At 38.1% G+C, this 25,547-nt stretch overlaps 1 protein-coding gene across 6 annotated transcripts in view; it reads left to right on the forward strand.

Moving 5' to 3' along the window:
• tmem144a (transmembrane protein 144a) overlaps window positions 1-25,547 on the forward strand; it is an 85,557-nt gene that overhangs the window by 23,829 nt on the left and 36,181 nt on the right. For all 6 annotated transcript variants that reach the window (XR_006309029.1, XR_006309030.1, XM_043674003.1 and 3 more), the window contains exons 4-9: window positions 619-741; window positions 5,720-5,819; window positions 14,993-15,073; window positions 15,420-15,501; window positions 20,374-20,453; window positions 24,374-24,492. Coding sequence is in view for 4 of the 6 variants with exons in the window: in XM_043674003.1 (XP_043529938.1) it covers window positions 619-741; window positions 5,720-5,819; window positions 14,993-15,073; window positions 15,420-15,501; window positions 20,374-20,453; window positions 24,374-24,492 (585 nt within the window). In the remaining 2 variants the exon portion in view is untranslated. The remainder of the gene's footprint in view (window positions 1-618; window positions 742-5,719; window positions 5,820-14,992; window positions 15,074-15,419; window positions 15,502-20,373; window positions 20,454-24,373; window positions 24,493-25,547) is intronic.

The raw sequence follows: 25,547 nt of genomic DNA on the forward strand, positions 1-25,547 counted from the left end.
CTGTCCACTCTCCTTTTCACCCTATATTGATCTCACCTTAGTCTCTCAATCTGTCTTACTTTTTCTGCATTTCTTGTACCTCCACAGTGTTCTTACTTCAGTGCTGGTCTTGCCATGTGATAAAATTAGTAAAAAAACAATTTGGACATTTCACAAGATAAAGACACTAAGCATCAGAAGGCTTTACTAGGAGGACTGATTGGAACCTGAGACAAAGAAGTGGGTCTTATACAGCTTTTTGAATGAAGAGATGGTAATGTAGTGGCAGATAGTTTTCAGGATGTACTTCTAGGTCATGTGCCTACAGCGATGGTGTAAAGAGAGGTAGATACACATAGCTGGAGAAAGGTGCAAGTGGATCAACATGGGAAAGGGGTTAGATAGTCAAGGTTTTAATAATAAAGGGCAAGACTTTTGAATATGAGAGTGGGAATTTTGAAATTTTTGGGGGCACTATGCGAATGTAGATCAAAAAGATAGGTGAAATCTAATGTTGGTTTGTTATCTGGCAGAGTTTTTCATGACAAGTGTGCAAAGTAGAACATGGGAAGAGACAGGAAACAAGTGCCATCACTGTAATAAGTATATTAATACAAATCTCATTGCATTTTGTTTTAGGGATGTTTTTCCAGTGGATTCTTTGTGCAGCAATATGGATTGTATCTCTGGTTGTGAATTTAATATTGAAGTGCCCAGAGTTTTGGCCCCTTGCTATGATAGGTGGCTTTTTATGGGCTACTGGTAAGTGCATGATCCACATTGTATTCTACTCATTGTAAAAGCACGTGCAATTGCAATTGCTAGCTAATGCTGGTCTTTATAATTAGACCATTTTGCACTATTGAATTTGGATGTTCTATTATTAATCAATAAATGGTGCCAAAACTTCAGGTGTGCAGCCCATATATGATTATATGCAGATATTACAGTCTGAATTACTTCCGACTTTGTGAAAATAGTACCTTTCTGCCTGGGTCAAATGGAAAAAGCAGCCTTTCCACAGTTGGTGAATTAAACTTTTGGGCGGCACAGTGGTTAGCACTGCTGCCTCACAGCGCCAGAGACCCGGGTTCAATTCCCGCCTCAGGTGACTGACAGTGTGGAGTTTGCAAAAGCAGCCTTTCCACAGTTGGTGAATTAAACTTGCCACAAAAGTGAAATCTTATCAGTTCATAGAATCAGGAATTTTTCAGCTCCAAGTATACATCAACACAGTTATTTGACAAATTTGTGCTGGCTTTTACTTATTAGCCCATATTTTTCTTAATGTATTCTTTCAACAATCATTGCTAAGCATTGTCCAGCAGCTTGTCTCCTTAAGTGTGCTTTGATCCTGAAAGGGTTGGAAACTACTGGTGGAGCTTTATTCGCTTGATCTATTTTTAGAGAGAAAATTTAATTCAGCACCTTCTGCTTGACCTTGTTTCTTTTTAAAACACATTCAGAGGACGAGCTACCAGTCTGCAGGAACTTGATAGATGTAAATATCTCGAGTCCACTATAACTACTACAAAACTAAAAGGAAGAGTCATTGCACACAAAGCATTAACCCTCTTTATCTCTCCACCGATATTGCCAGATGTACTGTGTTCTCCAGCACTTATTTGTTTTCACATCTTCAGCTGCAGTACTTAATTTTGATTTGCTTTAATAATTTGTTAAAATGCTTTCATGAAAAGATTTAACAAAATAGCACAGCATCCAGATAAACTCGTAAATTATTTCATTCATGATCTACGCAGGCCTGTGGAGAGATAATACTATGGTGATTTAAAGTCAGGCTTCTTAAAAGACTGGACTGCTGCAGGCATTTTTGCTTTTTAATTCATTCATATGATGTGAGCAATTACAGATGGTTACCAGACCCTTAAAAAGGTGGTTATGAGGTGCCTTTTTAAACTTCTGCTGTTCTTGGTGGTACGTCCACAGTGCTATTAAGGAGAGAGTTCCTGGGCTTTGATTCAATGAAGGAATAGTGATATATTTGCAAGGTAGATGGTATGTGACTTGAACACAAATTTTGAGATGATGGTTTTCCCATATATCTACTGCCCTTGTCCTTCCAGACAGTGGAGCTCCTGGGTTAGAAGTAGAAGTCTGAGAAGCTTGGCTGCAATGCCTCTTGTGATGATACATATTGTTACTTTGGTTGTAGGAATTGAAGGGTGTGCATGTGGAAAGGGGACTATTTTGTTTTAAGATTATGTCGAGCTTCTTGAGTGTTCTTGGAGCTGCATCCATCCAGGCAAATGCATGACATTACACTCCTCACTCATGTCTTGTAGGTATTGAACAGGCAGTGAGTACTGTTACATAATCCCCAGACTCTGACCTGCTCTTTTAGCCAAAATACTCACATGACTGATCTAGTTTAATTTCTGGTTGATGATAATATCCAGACATTCAGCAATAACAATGCCATTATCTGTCAAGGGGCAATGGTTAGATTCCTTTTTGTTGGAGATGGTCATTGCTGGGCTCTTATGTGAAAAGTAACATTCATGTCACACTAAGATCAAACCTGTATGTTGTCCAGATCTTGTTGCATACGAATTGCTTCGGTGTCTGAACATTATACAATCATAAATAAATATCCCCCAGTTCTGACCACATAAAGGAGCAAAGGTCCTTGGTGAACCAACTGAAGTAAATCGAAGTGAGAGGGACTAAGATGATTGACTTCCAACAACCAAGACCATCATCCTTTGTGCTAAGTATGATTCCATTAATCAGGAAGTTTTCTCCCTGATTCTGGTTTTGCTAGGACTTTTGACATACATTGCAAAATGTCACCTCTCTACTGTAGTTCACATATTTTAATCATGTTTGGATCAAGGCTGTAAATAGGTCATTATATTGTCATTTGGTGAGCCTTGGTTGACAAAACACTGCTTACAGAAGTTTATCTGATCTAAAGGGCATTGCACATAATGCTGAAAACATACAACAAGCAATGTAGGGGACACCAAATATTAGAAAACCCCCATCTACTTCCCAGCCAAGAGTTTTCATTTCTGAGTAGAAAAGCATGTAGTGACTCAATCTCATTGAAAGCACAGAACAGATTAAATAACAAAAGGCCCAAGGAACAAAACTGGCAGAAAGTTATGCTGGATTTCATAAACTCATGATGTGATCTAAACAAAAAGCAGAATTTCCTGAGTTTAGTTGTATTGAAATGAAGAAAGGGCTTCATACCATAAATGAAATAGAAATTTGGCTGAAATATAATTATTTGGCTGAAATGTATTCCACTGAACTTCCTTCAACTTTCAAAGCAATTCAATAGCAACAAAGTTAAGGAGAAATGCAAGCAAAGCAGCAGAAATTGAATTGTCTACACCATGTAAGAGAATGTACAATAATAGACAATGAAAGCATCGACAATTAAATTGAAGCAGTTTGCCACACAGTACAGTGAACAGTTATCTCCTTCAAATTCAGGTTAGTATGTATGGACTGAAGTGATTCAGAAGGTATGGGTTTAAGCAAAATATCCGACCTCCCCAGTTTCTAAAAAATGAAGCCCAAACAACAATAAATGATATAACAGCTGGCAAGAATGCACATCCCAGAGACATGATTGAGAAAATTCCATCAATAACTAAATTACTGAAAGGAAGGAGAATGCCTAAAATCTCAAGGGGTTGAAGTAATAGGTCCACCTACCTGACACAGATCTACAGGTGGAATGAAAATCCAATTTCTTTTATATAAACTGTAGATGTTTTGCATACAATATGACACAAAATACTACAAAGAAGAGACAATGTGCGAAGATCCAAGATATTGCAAAGAAAAAAAAAATCACCTGCTATAGTAGGGATGGCACAAACAGGTATAAACAATAGATGTATGTCATCAAGAATCTCTGCAAAACAAATACAGTAGATTAAAGACCTCCATTTCAAAACAGAACAGACCTTGGACTGGCAGGAAGATAGTCCAAAGCAACTGACTTCAACCGAAGAAAATACCATTCCTTCGAGACCACAGGGAGAATTGTACCAAGTCCAGATCATCTGAATTCTGAACTTGGGCTTAGGGGGTCAGGGATTTTGGAGGTGGGATTGGGGGAGCAGGATGGTAAAGAGTGGAATACATGTATAAACAAATATATGACCCTCATAAAATAAAATGAGGGAGCAAAGATTTTGGGAGTCTGTTATGGAGGATATATATGGGTCTGAAACAGTTCATTCTTGATTTTGCACATTAGACACCATTGTTATGTCATGGGGACTTTGAGCAGAGGAGAGAGGCAAAGACAGATCTGAGGCTATTGTGCTCTTAAAAGTCTCTAATAATGTAAGTCCTATTTGTGTAATCTGTTAGTAGTCTCAGTAATGCAATGGACCGCCTTTCATTTAGTCAATTATGCTTTTCTAGTTAGACCAGAAGGCTGGCTATCTTCCCCCAACGCTATGTTAGTTAGGGATACACTCAACAGTGGGTAGACAGAAGCACATACACAAATATAGAATGTGCTGATAAGAGCATAGCATATAAAAGCGAAATAAATAGGTACACGAGGAATTATCCAATTTTCCTTTGGCTTTTAACAGTTAGTCTGATGAAGTTGGAAACAGATAGTTGTAATATTGTTTTGGATATATTAAGGCACATCATTTAACGTGATTCTATACAATGATCAAGTTGTAGTTTTATGGCATGAAAAACTCATCAGGTCTGGCTGCATCTGTGGAGAGAGAAGAACAGTGATAACATTTTGAGCCCAGTATGACTTCACTGGACATGAAACATTACCTGTTTTTCTGTGTCCACAAATGGTGAGTTTGTTTCAGATTTACAGTATGAGAAGTATTTGCTTTTGTTGGGTCTCTTTATTAGGTCTTGTGGCTAAACTGATTAAAGGATATGGGGAAAAAGTGGGAAGAGGGTACCAATTTGCATGATCAGCCATTATTATGTAGAATGATGGAGCAGGCTCAAAGGGCTGAATTGCCTACTCCATTTTTTTAGTTTAAAGAAATAAAAGATTTGTCTGGAGAAGAGATGATGAGCATTGTCAGAAAACAAAAATGAAAGTAAAACTGATACCTATAAAGAGAAACAGTGGGGACAGAGTACAGTCTGAAATTCTTCAACTCAACAATGTGTTGTCTCGATGGCTTTAAGTGTGTAATCAAAAGACAAGGTGCTGTGCCTATCCTTCAAATATCATTAAGCTTTATTGTCCTTGGCTTCCTATAGTGTTCCAGAGTGATCGGTATGAGGTGGGGAATTGAAATAAGCCTCTTGAAGATCTGAGTCACACTTGTGGACTGTAAAGGGCATTCTGCAAAGTGGGAAAGCAGTCTGCACTTGATCTCTCCAAGGTAGAATAAACTGCAACGTGAACACTGACAACAGTATACTAAATTGAAAAAGTAGAGTAAATCTGTGTCATCTGGAAGGAGTGTTCGACAGTGAGGAAGGAGGTGGTCAAACGCAGGTGTTGCCCTGAGCCTGCATTGTTAAGGTGCCAAGGGAAGGAGTGTTAGTTGTGATTAAGGAGATTTCTAGGCTCTTAGGGAGGGAGCATTCCCTGCACAATGCTGAAAAAGGAAGAGGAGTGAAGATGTATTTGGTGACATTGTGCATGGTTAGCCAAAATGACATTGATAATCTGTTGAATATGGAGTCTAGAGAGATGAAAGCTGATGACATTCTGAGGCAAGAACTAATCATTTTGGTTTCTTCTTTATTTTGCTTTCAGGAAATATTACTGTTGTTCCAATTGTAAAAACCATTGGCTTAGGCCTTGGTGTTCTAATCTGGGCTGCATTTAATCTCCTGATGGGCTGGGCAAGTTCAAGGTAAGTCTTGATAGCTAACTGCGCACAGCTGATGTTACCATTACTGGTCACTTTGATTTAAAGACTAGAACTCTAGCTGAACCATTTTTATTATGAGAGGATAGATGTATTCCAATAATGCAGGCCTCCTACTCTGGTGGTCATGCTGTAGCTTTTAATAATGCTGTTTGTTGCTTCAATCGGAGTAGAAAAAACTTGCATGAAGTATCTGATTGCAATTTGTATTTTATGCAATGAATAGTCATAATTATCATTTAAGGGAAAGTATTGAGAAAACATTTGGTAATATCTATGATTGATTATTACATGAAAATGATTGTCTAAGGGTGTGTTGTTACAATCTAGTTGGGGACCATTAACCTTTTTGTTTGAAGTAGACAAAGTTTGAAATCCCAGGGATTTGCTAAAAAAGTAAAGATTTCATAGTTTGCATAAACAATACATTTACTATGCCAGGTTAGAAAAGTCAAATGAACTATATTGTATACACAACTTAGTCTTACACCCAGAATTAACACAAAGTGGGTTGACAGACTACCTGTGGTCAGTACCCCACAGAGAACATAAAACATCACATGCAATCAAGATTGATCCCATTGATTTCACAGCAACCTACCCAGACATTAGTGAGATTGCATTATGAAATCTTATTTAGAAGCTCTTGTCTCCTTCACAGGGATACGAAAACTTAACGTTCAAAGATCTACCCTCTTGAGTTTACTTAAACCTCGTAGTGCCCCAATGACTGCTCATGTTCTGCTAGTTCCATCTCTTTTCCCAAGACTGAGTTTCCCCAGGATTCCAAGGACTGCTTGCATGCATGTAATTACAGGCACAATATCATTCTTTTTTCCAAAACAAAATACATTCATTAAGTTGCTGATGCCTCTGAATTTCTGTCTTGGCTCTCCTAAGCATATACTGTAACATGCATGCAAACACACACACCAAGTAGGATCGCAAATGGACTCCCACTTTGCACTCTCTCAGGTCCTTTGATCATTTTCTTGTGCCAGTCTCCACCACACAGATGGATTAGTATTAGAATGGCCGAATCATATTTACATCACCATACCGTCCGGACTTGTGCATCGAAAATGATGGACAGGTTTTGAGAATCAGGAGATGAGTTAGCTACAAGATTCATAGCCTCTGACCCCTCTTGTAGACACAATATTGATATAGAGTCATAGAGATGTACAGCACAGAAACAGTCCCTTTGGTTCAACTCGTCCATGCCGACCAAGTTACCCAACCCAATATAGTCACACTTGCCAGCACCCAGCCCATATCCTTCCAAACCCTTCCTATTCATATACCCATCCAGATGCCTTTTAAATGTTGCAATTGTACTAGACTCAGCCACTTCCTCTGGCAGCTCATTCCATACACGTACCACCGTCTGCGTCAAAACGTTGCCCTTTAGGTCTCTTTTATATCTTTCCTATCTCACCCTATGCCCTCTAGTTCTGGACTCCCACACCCCAGGGAAAAGACTTTGTCTATTTACCTTTTCCATGCCCTAAAGATTTTATAAACCTCTATAAGGTCATCCCTCAGCCTGCAACGCTCCAGGAAAAACAGCCTATTCAACCTCTTCCTATAGCTCAAATCCTCCAACCCTGGCAACATCCTTGTAAATCCTTTCTTAACCTTTTGAAGTTTACAACGTCCTTCCAATAGGAAGGAGACCAGAATTGTACGCAATATTCCAAAAGTGGACTAACCAATGTCCTGTATGCCCGCAACATGACCTCCCAACGCCTGTACTCAATAATCTGACCAATAAAGGAAAGCATACCAAATGCCTTCTCCATTATCCTATCTACCTGCAACTCTACTTTCAAGAAGCTATATCTAAATTCTCCATCTGCCACTCCTCAACCCATTGGTTCATCTGATCAAGATCCCATTGTAATCTGAGGTAACCCTCTTCACTGTCCACTCCACCTTCAATTTTGGTGTCATCAGCAAACTTACTAACTTATACCCCTTATGCTCACATTCAAATCATTTATATAAATAATGAAAAGTAGTGGACCTAGCACCGATCCTTGTGGCATTCCACTGGTCACAGGCCTCCATTCTGAAAAGCAACCCTCCACCACCACCCTCTGTCTTCTACCTTTGAGCCAGTTCTGTATCCAAATGGCTAGTTCTCCCTTTATTCCATGAAATCTAACCTTGCTAACCAGTCTCCCATGGGGAATCTTGTCGAACGTCTTACTGAAATCAATACAGTCAACCGCTCTGTCCTCATCTATCCTCTTTGTTTCTTCTTCAAAGCACTCAATCACGTTTATGAGACATGATTTCCCACGCACAAAGCCACGTTGACTGTCCATAATCAGTCCTTGCCTTTCCAAATGCATGTACATCCTGTTCCTCAGGGTTCCCTCCATCAAATTGCCCACCACCGACGTCAGGCTCACCGGTTGATTAATCTGCTTTAGTTTCTAGTCAATGGTAAATTCCAGGGTGTTGTTAGTGGGAGATTTGGTAATAGCAATGCCATTGACTATCAAGGGGTAATAATAGGTTCTGTCTTGTTGGAGATTGTCATTGTTGGCACTTGTTGTCATCAGTGAACATCCTGATTTCTGAGCCTATTATGGAGGGAAGGTCATTAATAAAGCAGCAGGTGATGGTTGGACCTAGGACACTACCCTGAGGAACTCCTGCTGAAATATTCTGGAGCTGAGATGAAAGACTACCAAGCACAACCACCTTTTGTCATGCTAGGTATGACTTCAACAGAATTCAGCTTTGAGGAACATGGCATTCCAACCAGAACTCAATCAACAAACATATCGGTTTTGACCCCATCTACCACCCTCTGAGAAAAAGAACAGGAAATCACATCACGACAGGAACTGACATCACCAACCCAAAGAAACCTAAACACATAAATAGAAAGTGGTTCACTAACACCAGTGCTTCACCAGAGGTTCACTGATGATGTTGCCTAGTATGGTGACGAAACATCTGAAAATGAACCTTCCAGCTTCAGTGATTCCTGAAGAAGGGCTTATGCCCGAAACGTCGATACTCCTGTTCCTTGGATGCTACCTGACCAGCACCACATTTTTAAGCTCTGATCTCTAGCAACTGTAATCCTCACTTTCTCCTAGCTCAGTAAGCAAACTTACATCCACAACAATCTCTCCCTCAAAGTTAGCAAAACGGAGGAGGTGGTCATCAACTTCAGGAAGCAGAGTGGAGGACATGCCCCTATCTGTATTAGTGGTGCTAAAGTGGAGGTGGTTGAGAGCTTCAAGTTTCTAGGAGTAAATATTACCAAAGGTCTATCCCGTTCTATCCACGTCAACACTACTGTCAAGAAAGCACACCAACACCACTATTTCCTCAGAAGGTTAACGAAATTCGGCTTGTCCACAATGGCTGTTAGCAATTTTTATAGATGCACCATAGAAAGCATCCTATCTGGATGTGTCACAGCTTGGTATGGCAATTGTTCTGCCCAAGAGCACAATAAATTGGAGTTGTGAATGTAGCCCAGTCCAACATGAAAACCAGCCTTCCTTCTATTGACTCCATCTACACTTCTTGTTGCCTCAGAAAAGCAGCTAACATAATCAAAACTCCTACCACCCAGCTATACTATTTTCCATCAGGCAGAAGATACAAACATTTAAAAACACAGACCAACAAATATAAGAACAGCTATTCCCTGCTCTTATCAGATTTATGAATGGACCTCTTGTAAATTAGGGTTGATCTTTCTATGTAGTTCTTTGCTGACGTAACACTATATTCTGCATACTGTTCCATTACCCTGATGTACTTATGTAAGGTATAATTTGTCTGGTTAGCACACAAGACAATACTTTCCACTGTATCTTGGTACATGTGACAATAAGAAATCAAATCTGCTTCTGTTCGTATTTCTAATGGTCTTAATGATAAGATCATAGCTGATCGGCTTGTCTTTTGAGGAAGAAAAGGTCCTTATCTATGTGCTCAAAGGTGGCCCCTAATGTTTAAACAATTCTCCCAGTTCTGGAATAATGACAATAGGAATCATCCTTTTAATATCCACCTCATCAAGACAGTTCAGAATTTAATATACTTAATCAAGTTGATCATCACTCTGCCAAACTCCAATTGTTGAGTTTCTCAAGCAATTTCTGTTATTGTTTGTTTCAGATCTCTGAAATCTGCAGTTCATTGTTTTATGCAAGATCCCTTTTAGGTTTGGATGCTCAGTAATTATTGGGGGAGTTGCAGAAAGTGAGGAAGATTGTCAAAGGATACAGCTGGATATAGCTAGAATGCAGATTTGGGCAGAGAAATGGCAGATGGTGTTTAATCCAAACAAATGGAAAATTAACAAAGCAGGTCACTAGACTCACATTATTAACTCTGTTTTCTTTTCACAGATACTGCCCGACCTGTTCAGTTTCTCCAGCAATTTCTGTTCTTGTTTGTTTTAGATCTTCAGTATCCGCTGTTCATTGTTTTATATGAAAGCCATTTTAGTTTGAATGCTTAGTCAATATCGGCAGAGTTGCAGTAATGAGGAGGATTGTCAAAAGATACAGTGGGATATAGCTTGCAGATTTGGGCAGAGAAATGGCAGATGGAGTTTAATTGGGACAAATGCAAAGTGCTGCAATTTGGAAGATCAAATTCAGGTGTGAATTATTCAATGAAAGACAAAATTTTTGGGAACATTGACGAACAAAGAGATCTGGACAGAGGTCCACAGATCCCTGAAAGTAGCAACATAATTGGATAAGGTGGTCAAGAAGGCATACAGCCTTCATTGGCTGAGGCATCAAATTTAAAAGTTGGCAAGTTATGTTACAGCTGTACAAAATTTTAGTTAGGCCACATTTAGAATATTCTGTGCAGTTCTGGTCACCAAACTACTAGAAGTACATGGATACATTGGAGAGGGTGCCGAGAAGGTTTACCAGGATATTGCCAGGTTTGGAGGGTTTTAGTTATGACAAGAACTTGGATTGTTTTTGCTGGGAAGACAGAGGCTGAGAGCTGAGATGTCTACAAAATTGAGGAGCAATTGAAAACTCATTGCAGGTGTAGTAATGTTGAGGCGACAAACCATTGGCCGTGGCATCTCTGGGATCCAGAGTTAAGGAGCACAATCATCCAGGGTCATAATTCTGATTTGCTGTTCAGTGAACCCAGATGTTTACACATGTCAAATGTGGATATGGTTCTGGACCAAGGTTAACAATGAAGAATAATCTTTCAGTGAGATGCTGAAACATACTAGTGCCTGTAGCATTCTTTCTGATAATTTCTGTAGAAGCAAAAGAAAATCGGAAATTAGAGGATTGAATGTCTGCTTGTATAAGATGGCAACTGTTTCTCCTATCACTTTTGCTTATAAATAAAATTCATGGTACCTCCATAAATCGGGATATCCTTTTATTTATTTTCAGTTGGCCTGGTTCTTCAACCATTCCTGGCTCTTTGCCAGAAATCCACCTAGTGAATATATTTATTATTCTTCTCCAAATTGTCTTTCATCCTAATAGTATGGTTGTTATTTGTGTTACTATTTTGTGACTAGATTCTCCTCATAACCAAAATTCCACGTTTCTGGAGCCAGTTTTACGAATCTCCTTCGCATTTTCTCTAGGGCCTCCACATTCTTCCAAAAGTGCAGTGGCAAAACTGGATGCAGTACTCCAACTGAAGCCAAACTAGTTTCTTATATACATTCAACATAACCTCCTTACTCTTGGACTCTATGTATTCTTAGCTTAATGATGTTGACAATGAATTTCTTTCTTCTGCTGAATTCTGCTCCTCATTGTAATGATCCTCTATTTTTATCGGCAATGGTTCTGTTGCAGCTCCTGTTTCTTGGATACAATAGCATACTGATCTTGATACTAATCCTTATAATATCAACTGATTCTGCTTGTGGCAAATGTTTCTTTGCTTGTTCATCCCAGTTACTTTTTTTCCTTCTATTTGAAAACATTATCGTGTTCATCCTGTCTCTACCTGCTTCCAGCAGTTGTTTCTAGTATTGTCTTGTGTTTGAACATACAATGCTAAATTATCAGACAGTTTCTCATTCCTCCTGTGGTTGGTGGTTGAATTTCTCTATCCCAATACATACGCATTTGTTAATTATTGTTGTTATCACCATAGCACTGTTGACTTTGAGTCAAGAATAAAAGCAGGCATAATTCTTACAGATATTATTAATTATCTGAGAACTGTTTCTCTTATGGTGATACAAAGGCTACAGAAGACTCTGGGTTGTAGTTGTTGAGCCAGTTGTTGAGTACAGGGTAGTCATCTCTTGTTCTTCAGAACTCCCTTAGCAATCTTTCCTTATAAACTCAGCTAAAACAACACTTGTATTACCTCTTCTATGACCATTGCTCTTAGTTTTATAATGAATTCCAATAACTCAGTATTCCACAAAGCCGCTATAGTAATTACACCTTCTCAAATTTTAGACAAGAAATGTTGGCTTTGCCTGTGTCACACACATCCCATTAGTGAACAAAACTAAAGCTGCCCTAATTGGTACAGAAAAATTGAACAAATAGATGTATTTGTTAGAAGTTTCAAGCTATCATCTATGAAGACAATTATAGTCATTTACTGACAACGCCTGCATAAATGTCATTCCATGAAACTGACTTAACTATAAAATGGAATCTTGAGCATGGATTCTTTCATAAAATCTTTCCTTTAGCATCTAGATAGGAGGTAACAAGAGGAAGAAGTCTCTAGCAGGAGTGATTTATGGGCCCTCCAGTGGTAGCCTCAGTGTGGGACAGATTATAAATAAAAAAATGAGAGCTTTAAAGGATTTGAAAATAGCATATGCAAATTTAATCTTCATGTTGATTGGATGAAGTATGTTGGGCAAAGGAAACCTAGAATAATAATTGATAGTCTATTTTGAACAGTTTCTTAGAACAACATATTCTGGAATCACCTTTTTATTTTAGCCTTGATAATATGTAATGAAATAGGATTCATGAATAATCCTCTTGGAAAGAGTGGTCACAACATGATGAAATTTCATATTCAGTTGGTGACAGTGGACTGTACATTAAAAGGCAAGATGATAGATATGAAGTGTGATAGACACTTGACATATTTCATAGCTCTCATCAAAGATATTTTCCATTGTAAAAAGAAAGGACAATACAAGGAGGATGTGGTATTGTTGGGAAATTCAGATAGTAGCACAATTAAAGGATGAACACAGTGCAGCAAAGACTAATTGTGAGCCTGAATGTTGAGAAAATTTGAAAAGAAAACAAAGATGATGGAAATGAAGAGGCAGAAATCAGAATATGGCAGTAAGCTAGCAAGAAATATAAAAATAGTAAGATATTCCACAAATAGATAAAAAGGAAGCAAGTAATCAAAGTAGATATTGGTTCCTGAGAGAATGAGACTTTGAAAAATTATTTTTTAAATTGTCTATACAGTAGAAGAGATACAGTGCATCCCAAGAATGGCAGAAAATCAAGCTGCAAAAGGGAGGGAAGAACTAACAATAGAGAAAAAGTGCTAGAAAAACGATGGGCTAAAGGCTGGCAAGATCCCTGGACCTGACAGCACGCTTCCTAGTCCCTTAAGAGAGCTGGTTGCAGAATTCCTTACTTCTGGAAAGGTTCAAGCAGATTAGAAGATTGCAAATCTAAACCCCTCTTTTCTCAAAAGGAGGGAGACAGAAACAAAGGAACTATTGACCAGGGTTAATTTAATATCAGTCACCAGAAATATACTGAAATCCATGATTAAGGAAAATCATAGTACAGTCAAACCGAATCAACATGGTCTTGTGAAAGAGAAATCATGTTTGCCATTCCTGTGTTTGACACTGCAATCCAGTTTAACATTAATTGTAAGATTCTGACTCTGGTCGAATATGAAACCACTTCAGGTACAAGTATGATTAGATGATGTTCATAAATTTATTGAATATACATAAATTTATTGAATAGTCATAACGAGTACAACAAAACTAGTACTTAAGGCAGTGGACTCAATCGACCGGCAGTAGAATATGGTCCTTGGTTGGCTGGGGTGCTGGCTCCTGTCTTCTTCATACACATGGTACTACTGAGTAGCAGGCCTTTTTGTGTTAACCCTTTACCACAACCTGCGTAATGGTATGGCGCAGGCAGTGCATAATTAAGTTTTGATTGGTGAGGGGAACATAAGTAGTGCATGATCACCTGATGTCCATTCTCCCAAGGTAAGAACCAAGATTAGCTCATTGACTGCAGTTTTGCTTATTTAGTGTGAATTTGTAATTAAATCACCACTTGTCTTACTGCATCTGTGTGTATTTGATCAGATCAGTTACTTCTAAATGACTATCTGTTTTCGTGCGGCTGCATGATGAGTTTTATTGAGGTGGTTGGATTGGCTATTTTACTTTTAAACAGAGATTGCGTACTTGAAACTTTAACAACCCATATCTATTTAATATTTAATGATATCTAAACCATATCTACTTAAAAGGCTATCCAAAGTGTGTGTAAAATATGTGGATAGCAATCATCGGTATTTACAAGATGGACTCGATAAAATATTCTGACGCGTATCATTGTTTTGTCATGAATGATAAAAGTTTAAAGGGATTGGACAGTTCCAAAACTAATCACTCACTGACATAAGTTAAATCTTGCATAAAAAGAATATTTAGATACTTTGATTCTGTATTATAACGAAACAAAACCCCCTAACTCTTACACCTGCAAACACTTGCTATACCTTTCTTATCCTATTTTTCTTCCTGTCTGTCGTCATACGTTTGAGTTTTTTTGTTGGTTTCTTCCATTTACATAAGTTTAGTCCAACCCAGTTTTGTTTAGCCCTACATGTGACATTCCAGATGCATATTCTTTCTGACAACTTCCTTCATCCCTTTACAGTCTCCAACTTGATGGGTGATGGAATGCTTCATTTTATTAATTATTTTGAAAAATAATAAGGAATTTCCATTGGAGCACTATGGGGTAATGATGCAAAGCTCAGTTTTGATTGTGTTGTGATTCATTTAATTAAAGTTTTGAACATGCAGATCAATGGAAAATGATTATAATACTCAGCAGCTCGAGCAGCATTTGTGAAGTGAAAAAAATAATGTTTCAGGTTAAAAACAGTTCATCAGAATTGTATTACATCATTTATTTCAGATTTGGTTGGTTTGGCATCGACCCTGAAGAAGTGGCAAAACCTTGGTTAAACTATCTTGGAGCAGCTCTATCTTTCTTAAGGTAAACCTGTCCAGCCAAGTTGAATTAAGAATAGTTGATACAGTTGCTTTTCGTCAACTGCATTTATAACATGAATTGATCTGGAAACATATATTGATTTATATTTAAGCTAATTTTATGTAATAGCAATTTTTTTAGCATTTTTTAAGTGTTATTATTTTAGTCAATCAATAATTCATACTCCAGACCTAACAAAATAATGATGAAAGGAATTTGTGGGGTAACAAAAATTTCAGTTCATCTGAAATCTTAACTGTTCTAATGAAATACAATGTATTTAGTCTAAAGCTTCATTGAACTTATAGTCTGACATTTAATATGTTGATTTTGATACTTTTTGTTTTAGTGCCATCATATTTTTCTTTGTCAAGAGTGATGTAAATACTAGAAATCATTCTGAATCATCACTTCCATTACTAATTGATAGTGTAAGTAGCACCTCCCTGTGGAGTTTTGGAAAGTTTCTTTCACTGGAGCAAACTCTTCTGCCTAAAAGTTGAATAAATTCCTTGTTTTGTATTGCCTTTAGATTTTGACTATGCTGTGAATTTTGTATTCAAATAATATTCCATAATGATGGATCACATAAAACTTGAACAGTAAGGTGCTTTTTGTTATCTTCTATTTCTGCCTCCATTGGTCACTTTGTTATTACTTCAAATCTGAAAATTATGGCTGCTGTATTTAAATGTATAATCTAGGCTGAAAAAGTATTGAAGGAGTGTTGTTGTTTAGATTGTGTATTTCAGTTAAGATTTTTACTGAGATCTTAACGACTTGCTCGGATAGAATGGAGAGACCCACATGGGACACTTCAAATACAAATAGAAAGTTCTTCTGATGGTCTGACCAACACTCTTCTTGCAATAAATCAGTATTTTTCACTTACTTTTTATAGCACTTGCTGTTTGCAAGTCATCTCATACTTTTGGAAAATATCTATCATAATTGCACAACAAATGTAAAAACTAAAAATGCTAGAAATATTCAATAGGTCAGTGATGAGAGAAAGAAAGCAATCGGTAATTCACTTCTCCATAGTTATTGCCTGACTTGTTTGGTGATTTTAGATTTTCAAAATCTGCAGTATTTCACTTCTGTTTGCTTCAAAATTCGATTAACTCTGAAATGCTTATAGGATGCCCTACAAATGTGAAAAGTGCAATTTACATACAAGTTATTTTTATTGTGGAAAAATAGTTTTGTGCTTGTCAAGGTAGATGAAGAGGACTTATTCTGAGGAGCAAGACTTTTCTTTACCCTATTTGGCATGATACAGAGTAAGAATTACCCACAATGCATTTTACCATGGCCAGTGCTGAATTCAGGTGTGTTCAAGGTCTGGGCCTAGCTTTGGGGGGAAATAATGAAGAAAGTAGGGACCCTACTTCAGGTTTGAGGGAATGTATTGCAGATTTCACACCTGTTGGCAATTGGCCCTTCTCACTGCAGTCTGATGGGATGAAATTTCATTGGGACAGTTTATAAAATTATGCAGTTAATTTTCTGGGGTATATGGGGTATATTTCAACTTTTGACTGAACAGTAGGAATCACAGAAAATTTGTGGCAAAGGTTTGGGGTTTTGAGTGGGGGCATGGTAATTTCTGGAATTCCAACAGTAGCTCTTTGAAATGCCCATGACTGCACCATCTATTTGCAACCACAGTGAAGAAACCTGGGCATATAAGTCTAATTCTCTCGACCTTCCTCCCCGCTTTGGAGATACCTGGGTACTATAAATGAGTTGGAAATTATATCCTTTCTATCGTTTTAGAATTAATGGTCATAGGAGAAGCAATTGATCCCATAAACTTTGTGAAGTTGCATCACTAACTGCATGACAAATCTAAAATCTTTTGTTATGCAGTTTAAACATGTAAAATATATCAAAATTCCAAAATACAGTCGTACTGTTTGATCAGAAATACATGGGGCAATTATATATTTAAGATCTGTTAAAGTCACAATAGAACTATATTTCCCCTGGGGTTTTAATTTTTTATAGTTTGTCAATTTTAGAATTGATCATAAGACATTTGACAACAGCTGCCAACATTGCTGCATTTACCTTGGTTGAATCTGTTGAGATGAATAACATTTATTATGCAGAGAAAGAAGGTAAAATAATGGATAAATTTAAGGATAGGTAATGTTTGAATAAACAACTGCAACATCCATGAAAAGAGACAGAGATAACTGGTGGAATTTAATGTCTAAGATGAGTTGCAAATGGTGATCCTGCCACCTACCTGCCATTGCCCTGATTAAGTCAATGGTGAGAAGATCAATATGAGGGTACTCAATGCCTGATTAAGGAAGCCTGCATTAGGAAGGTGCTAGCCCATTAACAGCCAGTCACTTGCCATTGTTGCTGACTGACTCAATGCTGTGATTCACCCCTCCTGCCATCACTCACCCAAGTCTGCATCCATGAACAATCTTAAGCCTCATGTGAGTTAGTACCAACAGCAACCATTGCCTCCACAGAGCAAGGAAAGCTACCAGCCTCTGATTGTCAACTCACATCAGTTGGCACTTCTGCCCTTGTGGTCAGGGAAAGCCAACCACTGCCCAGTCAAGTTCCTGATTGATGGTTGATGCCTCCATGGCTGTCATTAAACATCTTCTGATATTTTTATTCAAAGATCTTTTATCAGAATGGTTCATCAGCTTTAAATGTTAGGTCTGTTTCCTCTTCACTGATGGTGCTGGACTTGCTGAGTATCTCTAGCATTTTCTGTTTTTATTCAATAAAACATTGGTAACATAAGTAATTACATTTCTCCCTACAGTTTCAGTGACATTTTACCGAATACAGCAAACAACGTTCCCCCTAAACTGTACAAGCAGAGCCGCACAATCTGCTGTCCACACTAGACCATTATTCTGATGAAGAAACACATCTGCACAGCCTTGTGTTGTCATCATTACCACAAGCTACTTTTAATTTGGTGATTCATTAAGAAATCCACTCAAATGCTGAAACAATTGTTTAAACTTTATTGCACGTAGCAACCAAAATAGAGCCTCTCAAGTAGGCAAGTTAAGCCTCACAACCCTACTTAGCCAATTAACAGTAGAGTTTAATTGTGAATCCAACCAACAGAATCTGTCTCTAGATATATCATCCAGGATTAGATTTTTGTGCAGTGTTGTTCTCCAGAGTTCAGCTGATGATGATTCCAGCAGTTTAATTCTTATAGGATTTTCTTCTTGTTAAGCTTGTGGTGTGACATTATTCATGACACTTGTGAAGTCACTAACTCTGCAACTGATTTTCTTATCGGGGTAGCTTCTCTGTTCTTTGTTTCATTCATGTTAGCTGTCTGTTCAAAATAAAGTCTACCCTGCCATTAACTCCTTAAATTCTTCTCTAGGCAATCTTATTTGCCCATTTATCACAAGGCAACTAGTTACCAAGCAGTTGTTACCTCCTCTCTCTTAGGAAACAGCTTGTTTGTGAGGCTTTGATTCTGTTTTTCCCAAGTGATTGTTAATTGCTTTCAATTCCTTTATTACGGTTTGCCTTTCCTTTTATCTCAGGAAACAATTTATTCCTGGACAAGTTATTGCTGATTCTTTCAGTCCTTGAACAGTTTTTCAAGTTCTGAAGTTTACATTGTGTGACGATGCTGCTCCTTTAACAACGTTATGGTGTCCTTGGAATTTTTTTTCAGAGAGGTCGTAATAGACACAAACTCCGAAAAGTCTAAGTTGAAGGACTTTAGGGCCAGTTTGATCATAGCTAATAATTACTGCCTCAGACAACAGGCTTTCAGGTTTTTGGAAAAAAAACACTTGTAAAAGTGGCCAGTTCTCCCAGTTTAGCTTTTCTCTGGTTTGGTTTTTAGCAGTAGTTTTTTAAAGCTGCTGGATCCAAGAGAAGCACATCCAAGCCTCCTCTCTCTCTCTCTGATGTCCCTTCAATAAGACCTTGTGTTTGATTTTTCCTTTTGTACCAAGGAGTGTTTATGGGGATTTTTGTAAGTATTGGGAACAGCACCATTAAGTTGGGATAATCTGTTGGCTTTTCGGATAAATTCGGTTATTCTGTTCACTTTTGTTTGTGTTTCATTTGGTAATCTTGTAAATAAATTCTGTACTGTTTAAAACTAAGTGGTTTGATCAGCAGCTCCTCTCTTGGAATATCCACTTTAGACCTGTTTAAAACAACTAGCAAAGTTAGGGTCTGAGCTACTTTCTTGAAACGTTTTGAGGGGGTCTAGCCTGGTCCGTAACACATTGTCACACTTTGGACCACAGGATAATAAGTAAATGGCATGTTGTAAGTCAATATTAAAGGGAATATTCATTGGGAATCTGAACCCCATCTGTGTTATGTGAGACAATTTGAGTTCTGTCCCTTGACATTCTTTCCCCTCTAAAAGTATTAGTTTTTTTAAAATCTCAACACAAACAACTGGCATCCACTGCTAATGGACAAGGACCAAACGAATGGGGGCAATGGGAAAGAAAACGAGAGAGACAGTCATTGAGGACAAATCAAGTCTTCAAAAGCAGGCTTGATTTATTAAGATTTAACTTTGGCAGATCATTCCATTAGAAAAATGATTAAATAAAGATGTAGAGAGTAAATGTGTTTGTACATTTAATGATTTAAGTAAGTGTCAAATTAATTCTGGGGGACAAAAACAGAATTTTAGTCATGATACGTAGCATCGATTGTGGTTCTATCCTGATTAGCATTTTCTGTTGCTTTTGAGCTAATTGTTTAATTAGTGCAAAGTTCTTTGAAATCAGTTTTCAAAATGCAATTCATCATTGTTAGATTTTGAATTGTGTTAGTTTTTTGTAGCTTTCCAAATATAATATTCCTTTATTAGGTAGACTGTTATTGCATTAATATTGACATGCTTTGTTGCGGAGTGTTTTTGATGCATTTAGAGATTATTTGAATGATGTAGATTTTATGTGCAAGTTGCAATCTGGATGGAATTATAGTGGTGTGTTCTTGTTCATTATTATTTTGTGTTCTTATTCTTTTGGAATGAAAACAATATTGGGAAAGTTTCTTTTTTGAATCTTTAAAAATCTGTTTAGTTATGAATCTCATGAAATCCAAACTCCATGCCATGAATTTTATTACATCATAATATCCTACAAGCAAGAATTGCTAAAGATGCACAAGTTTCTTTAAAAAAAGTTTCTGGCTTTACTTTGATTTATGGATCTTTGAATTTTCTGAGACTATTTATTCCCCTTAAAGATGTAAGCTGTTATAACTGGAAGTTTGATACTGTTTTGGAAGTGCCTAACAGCATTTATTTTTAAATATAGAATATAAATACTAGTGAAGAAATTATCTTGACAGATGAATCCTGGGTAGACAAGCTTAGTCCACTAAAGAAAAGACTTGTGTAAGTAGTGTGCATTTCATTGAAAATGATGTAAAGGTCTTTTAACCAATGATGAATGTTTGTGGTCTTTGAGATCAAAAAAACTTTGTGTTATTGGCGTTCAGGCTGTGCATCAATGCTGAGTATAATCCTGTGCTGAAGCACACTTGCCTCAATGAGAGCATGAACTTGTCCAAACTGCACACCTCACTGTGGCCCCAAATTTTATTCAGAGCAGAGGCCTCCCCAAAGTCGAGCTTGGAGTGTTTACGTAACACTCCAGATGTACACTTTCAGTTTCAAAGGGAGACCTTGCCAAAAGAAAATGCACCTCTTGGTAATAATCTTTTCAAAATAAAATAGTTCCATCATTCATCAAAACATTTCACTTAATTTAACCTTCAAACAGCCAAGTCCTCAAACCAGACCTCGTGTTCACTAGGCATTTGTTTGTTAAAGATAATCTCCTGAAGTGTAACTTTGCATGAGTGCAACATGAACAATACACTGGACAGGCACTAAATACTGAATTGCATAAACCTTGTCTGGTCATGTGAACTCAGTTAATTTGCAAGTGAATTAAAAGTGGTATAAAGCTACACTGGCCTCTGAATGTACAATCTTTAATGACAATTGATTCAAACGGCATTCAAAATGATATAAGTAATAATGAGACAGTTATGTTATTTATTCATTTATTTCTTGCTTAGGTAGCCTTCAACATTTTGTGCAGTCTGCTGGTGGGTCTTGGAGTGCTCAGATGTTCCTTTTGTGTGTGGCTGTGATAAAGTTTGACCCCCCGATTGTTTTTTTGAGTTTAGTTGCATTAGTTGCTCCAAAAGCAATTTGAATGCCTCACTCTTAAGAAATTTGATGTCCAATGAACTGTCTCTACTTGTACGATAGTGTAATGTAACAGTAGGGCCCTCTTGCAATCTTAGATATTCATGTTTCTTTGTATGTGCACCAATCATTATAAAGGCAGACCAAAACAAATGGTGGGGTAAATTAAGAAAAACATTCGAGTCAGTTATTGAGGATGTAATAGCGGCATATTTGGAAAGCTGTAATCTGATCAAGCAGAATCAGTATGATTTCATGAAAGAGAAATTGTGTCTGACTAATTTATTAGAGTTTTTAAAGAAATTCTCAACCAGAGTGAATAGAGAGGAAGCCATACATGTGTTGTATTTGGACTTTCAGAAGGCAATCGACCAAGAACCTCACAAAAGATAATAAGACAAGAGCCTATGGTGCTGGAAATGTGTTGCTGGAAAAGCGCAGCAGGTCAGGCAGCATCCAGGGAACAGGAGAATCGACGTTTCGGAATTCCTGAAGAAGGCCTTATGCCCGAAACGTCGATTCTCCTGTTCCCTGGATGCTGCCTGACCTGCTGCGCTTTTCCAGCAACACATTTCCAGCTCTGATCTCCAGCATCTGCAGACCTCACTTTCTCCTCAAAGAGCCTATGGTGTTAGAGGCAGTATATTGGCATGAATAGAGAATTGGCTAATGGGTAGGAAACAGCGAGTGGGGATAAGGGTTTCTTTTTCAATTTGCAACCTGTAATCAGCTGGGGTTCCACAGGGATCAGCACTGGTAATGTAACTGTTTACAATCTATATTAATGACTTGTTCGAAGGAAGTGAATGTACCATAGTCAAATCTGCAGACAATGCAAAAACAGACAAGTTGCAAAGAGAATACAAACAATTTACAGAGAGAAATTGTTTAACTAAGTGGGCAAAAGGTTGGCAAATGGAATATAACGTGGGATAAAGTGAAGTTGTTCATTTAAGAAGGGAGCACAAAATTCCAGTATTATTTAAATGGAGAAAAGCTGAACATAAAGAGACTTAGATGTTCTTGTACATGAATCACAAAGCTCACACACAGATCCAGCAGGTAAACAGTGTCGAGAGGGTGTTGCTGGAAAAGCACAGCAAGTCAGGCAGCAACCGAGGAGCAGAAGAATTGACGTTTCGGGCATAAGCTCTTCCTGATGAAGGGCTTATATCCGAAGCTTCGATTCTACTGCTCCTCAGATGCTGCCTGACCTGCTGTGCTTTTCCAGCAACACACTTTCAACTCTGATCTCCAGTACCTGCAGTCCTCACTTTCTCCGCGGTAGACAACCAGGAAGGCTTACGGAAGATGGGTTCTTATTTCAAGTCAGTTGAAGTATAAGAGTAAGGGAGTCTTACTGAAACTGTACAAGGTGCTGGTAAGGTCTTATCTGGAGTACTGAGAGAAGTTTTGGTCACCTTATTGAAGGAGAGATATTATTTTATTGGAGGCAGTTCAGAGAAGGTTTACTAGTAACATCCCCATCATGGAGTGATCCTCTTATGAACAGAGGCTTAAACAGGTTGGGACCCTACTTACTGAAGTTGAGAAAAATGCAAGTTGGTCTCATGGAAACATATGGGATTCTTAAGTGGCTTAACAAAGTAAATGCTGATGGGATAGTCTCAGAATAAAGCATTGCCAATTTAAGATGCAGATGAGGAGGTATTTCATCTCTTGCAAGATTGTGTCCTTGCCGCAGAGAGCTGGGGAGCAGAGTCCTTGTGTATATTTACAACTGATATTGATTCTTGATCAGTGGGGGAATCAAGGGTTATGGGGAATAGGCAGGCAAATAGATGTGAAGAATGTTGGATCAACCATGATCCTATTGAATGATGGATCAGGCTGAATGGCCTACTCCTGTTCCTGTTTCTTATGATCATAATGCATGCGAGAATGAAAGAATCGCATTTGAGGTAATTATGTTACACTGCTAAAAGAAGATTGCTTCTGACAGAAGCACAACTATTTTCTGATACAATTTGAGGAAACCAACAATCCTCCGAGGAAACAAACAATCAACAGCAACTCTAACACCAGAATATCCCCTGCAAAGGCCTCTGTAAGGAACATCACCATAATGTTACATTGAGCCTGGTGCAATGGTAGTGAGCTAGCCACCCAATCTATGTTAAGTGCCCCATGCCAAAAAAACACCCAGTGGCAGAATATGCCATCCAGCCAGCGCTATGACTAAAACTGAAGTTGCCAGGACCTGATGGCTTAAATCCAAGGGTTTTAAAGGAATAACAGGGGAGGCAATGTTTGAAATATTCCAGAACTCAACTGGATTCTGGGAAGGTTCCAGCAAATTGGAATTTGCTTTTTTGACATCTTGTGTAAGAGGGAAGAAAACAGAAAGTAAGAATCTATAGCCAAGTTAAGCTGACACCTGTCAATAGGAAAAATGTCAAGGGTCCATTTTTAATGAAGAAACAGCAGGACATTTAGAAATGCTTAACACAGTCCACTAGAGTCGATGTGGTTTTGTGAAAGGGAAATCATGCTTGACAAATTTGCTTTGAGGGTCATTTGAGGATATAACAAACAGAGTTGATAAGGAAGAATTTGAGAAGGCGTGCCACATAAAAGATTACACGAAATAAGAGCTTGAGGTATTGAAGGGAATGTATTAATATGGATTGAGGATTAGTTAACAGGATTTAATATTTAATTATTATTTTTTAAAGTAGAAAATGTTTGGAATGCTTGGGTCAAATCAGGAAAAATGGGAAGAAAAATATAGCTGGAGATCTTTTGACTGAACATAACTTTACATTTAATGTCTTGCAAAACATCCAATATTTATTCCCAATGGGAAACTTCAGTCGTCAAGTACATTGTACAGATCTGAGAATTTACAGGTATTGAGGAATTTTGTAACCATTGCATCCAACTATCCATTGTGTGCTCAAAATGGCCGAGGCTCCTTATCAGAGATGCCAATTCAAAATGATTTCCCCCATCGAAACAAGATTCTAATAAAGGAACTCGGTCCCAAATATTGGAACAAACTTAACAAAATGTGGAACATGTAATATGTTGTATTCTTCTTGAACTGATTCTTGTTCCCTTCTTCTCACTTACTTTAGAGGCTCGTTCCTTGCAGTGACGGCAGGGTTATTGTATGGTTCTAGCTTTGTGCCTGTAATTTATATCAAGAACCAAGCTCTGAAGAACGAAACAGAATATAAAAATGCAAGCCAGTTCGGTAAGAATATTTGTAGATGCTTTTTTCCTGTCAATTCTCTGCTGAGGCAATGGCAGAAGAGCAGAGCAATTCTCACATAAGTTTGGCACTGCTACTTTTAATACAGGCATTAAATATAGGGGACTTCCAGTTTACACAACGGTTAAACTAAATATGCACCATATCTTCAGAAGAAAGTACATGAGGGTTATTTTAAGGTCTTAAAAGAAATTGAGTCCAGATGAAGGGCTCTTGCCCAAAACGTCAATTCTCCTGCTCGTCAGATGCTGCCTGACCTGCTGTGCTTTTCCAGCACCACACTCTCAACTCTGATCTCCAGCATCTGCAGTTCTGACTTTCACCTTTATAGCAGTCAATCCGTACAATACTTTTGACCTTTCTTTGCAAGGTCATCTGATCTCCTTTGCTTGGTCTAAAATGGTAAGGATGTTAGGCTGAAAACTCCAAGAAGGCGAAAGTGAAGACTGCAGATGCTGGAGATCAGAGTCGAGAGTGTGGTGCTGGAAAAGCCTAGCCGGTCAGGCAGCATCCGAAGAGCAGGAGAATTGAAGTTTTGGCTAAAAGCCCTTCATCAGGACTCAATTTCTTTTAAAACCTTAAAATAGCCATTTTCCAGCACCACACTCTCAACTGAAATCTCCCAAGTGCCATTCTGTATTGTTTCCTCAAATAAATTTACATCTGCACTTTATCTAAATATCACCCGGAGAGCATGTACATTTTACTCAAATATAATCCTCCTTAAAAGCTTATGAACATTGAGAGATAGAAATAAAAAAGAATGTTGTGGTTCTGTTCGCCGAGCTGGGAATTTGTGTTGCAGACGTTTCGTCCCCTGTCTAGGTGACATCCTCAGTGCTTGGGAGCCTCCTGTGAAGCGCTTCTGTGATCTTTCCTCCGGCATTTGTAGTGGTTTGAATCTGCCACTTCCGGTTGTCAGTTCCAGCTGTCCACTAGATGTCACCTAGACAGGGGACGAAACATCTGCAACACAAATTCCCAGCTCGGCCAACAGAACCACAACAACGAGCACCTGAGCTACAAATCTTCTCACA

The sequence above is a fragment of the Chiloscyllium plagiosum genome, chromosome 32 (genome assembly GCF_004010195.1).
Source record: "Chiloscyllium plagiosum isolate BGI_BamShark_2017 chromosome 32, ASM401019v2, whole genome shotgun sequence".
Lineage (NCBI taxonomy): Eukaryota > Metazoa > Chordata > Chondrichthyes > Orectolobiformes > Hemiscylliidae > Chiloscyllium > Chiloscyllium plagiosum.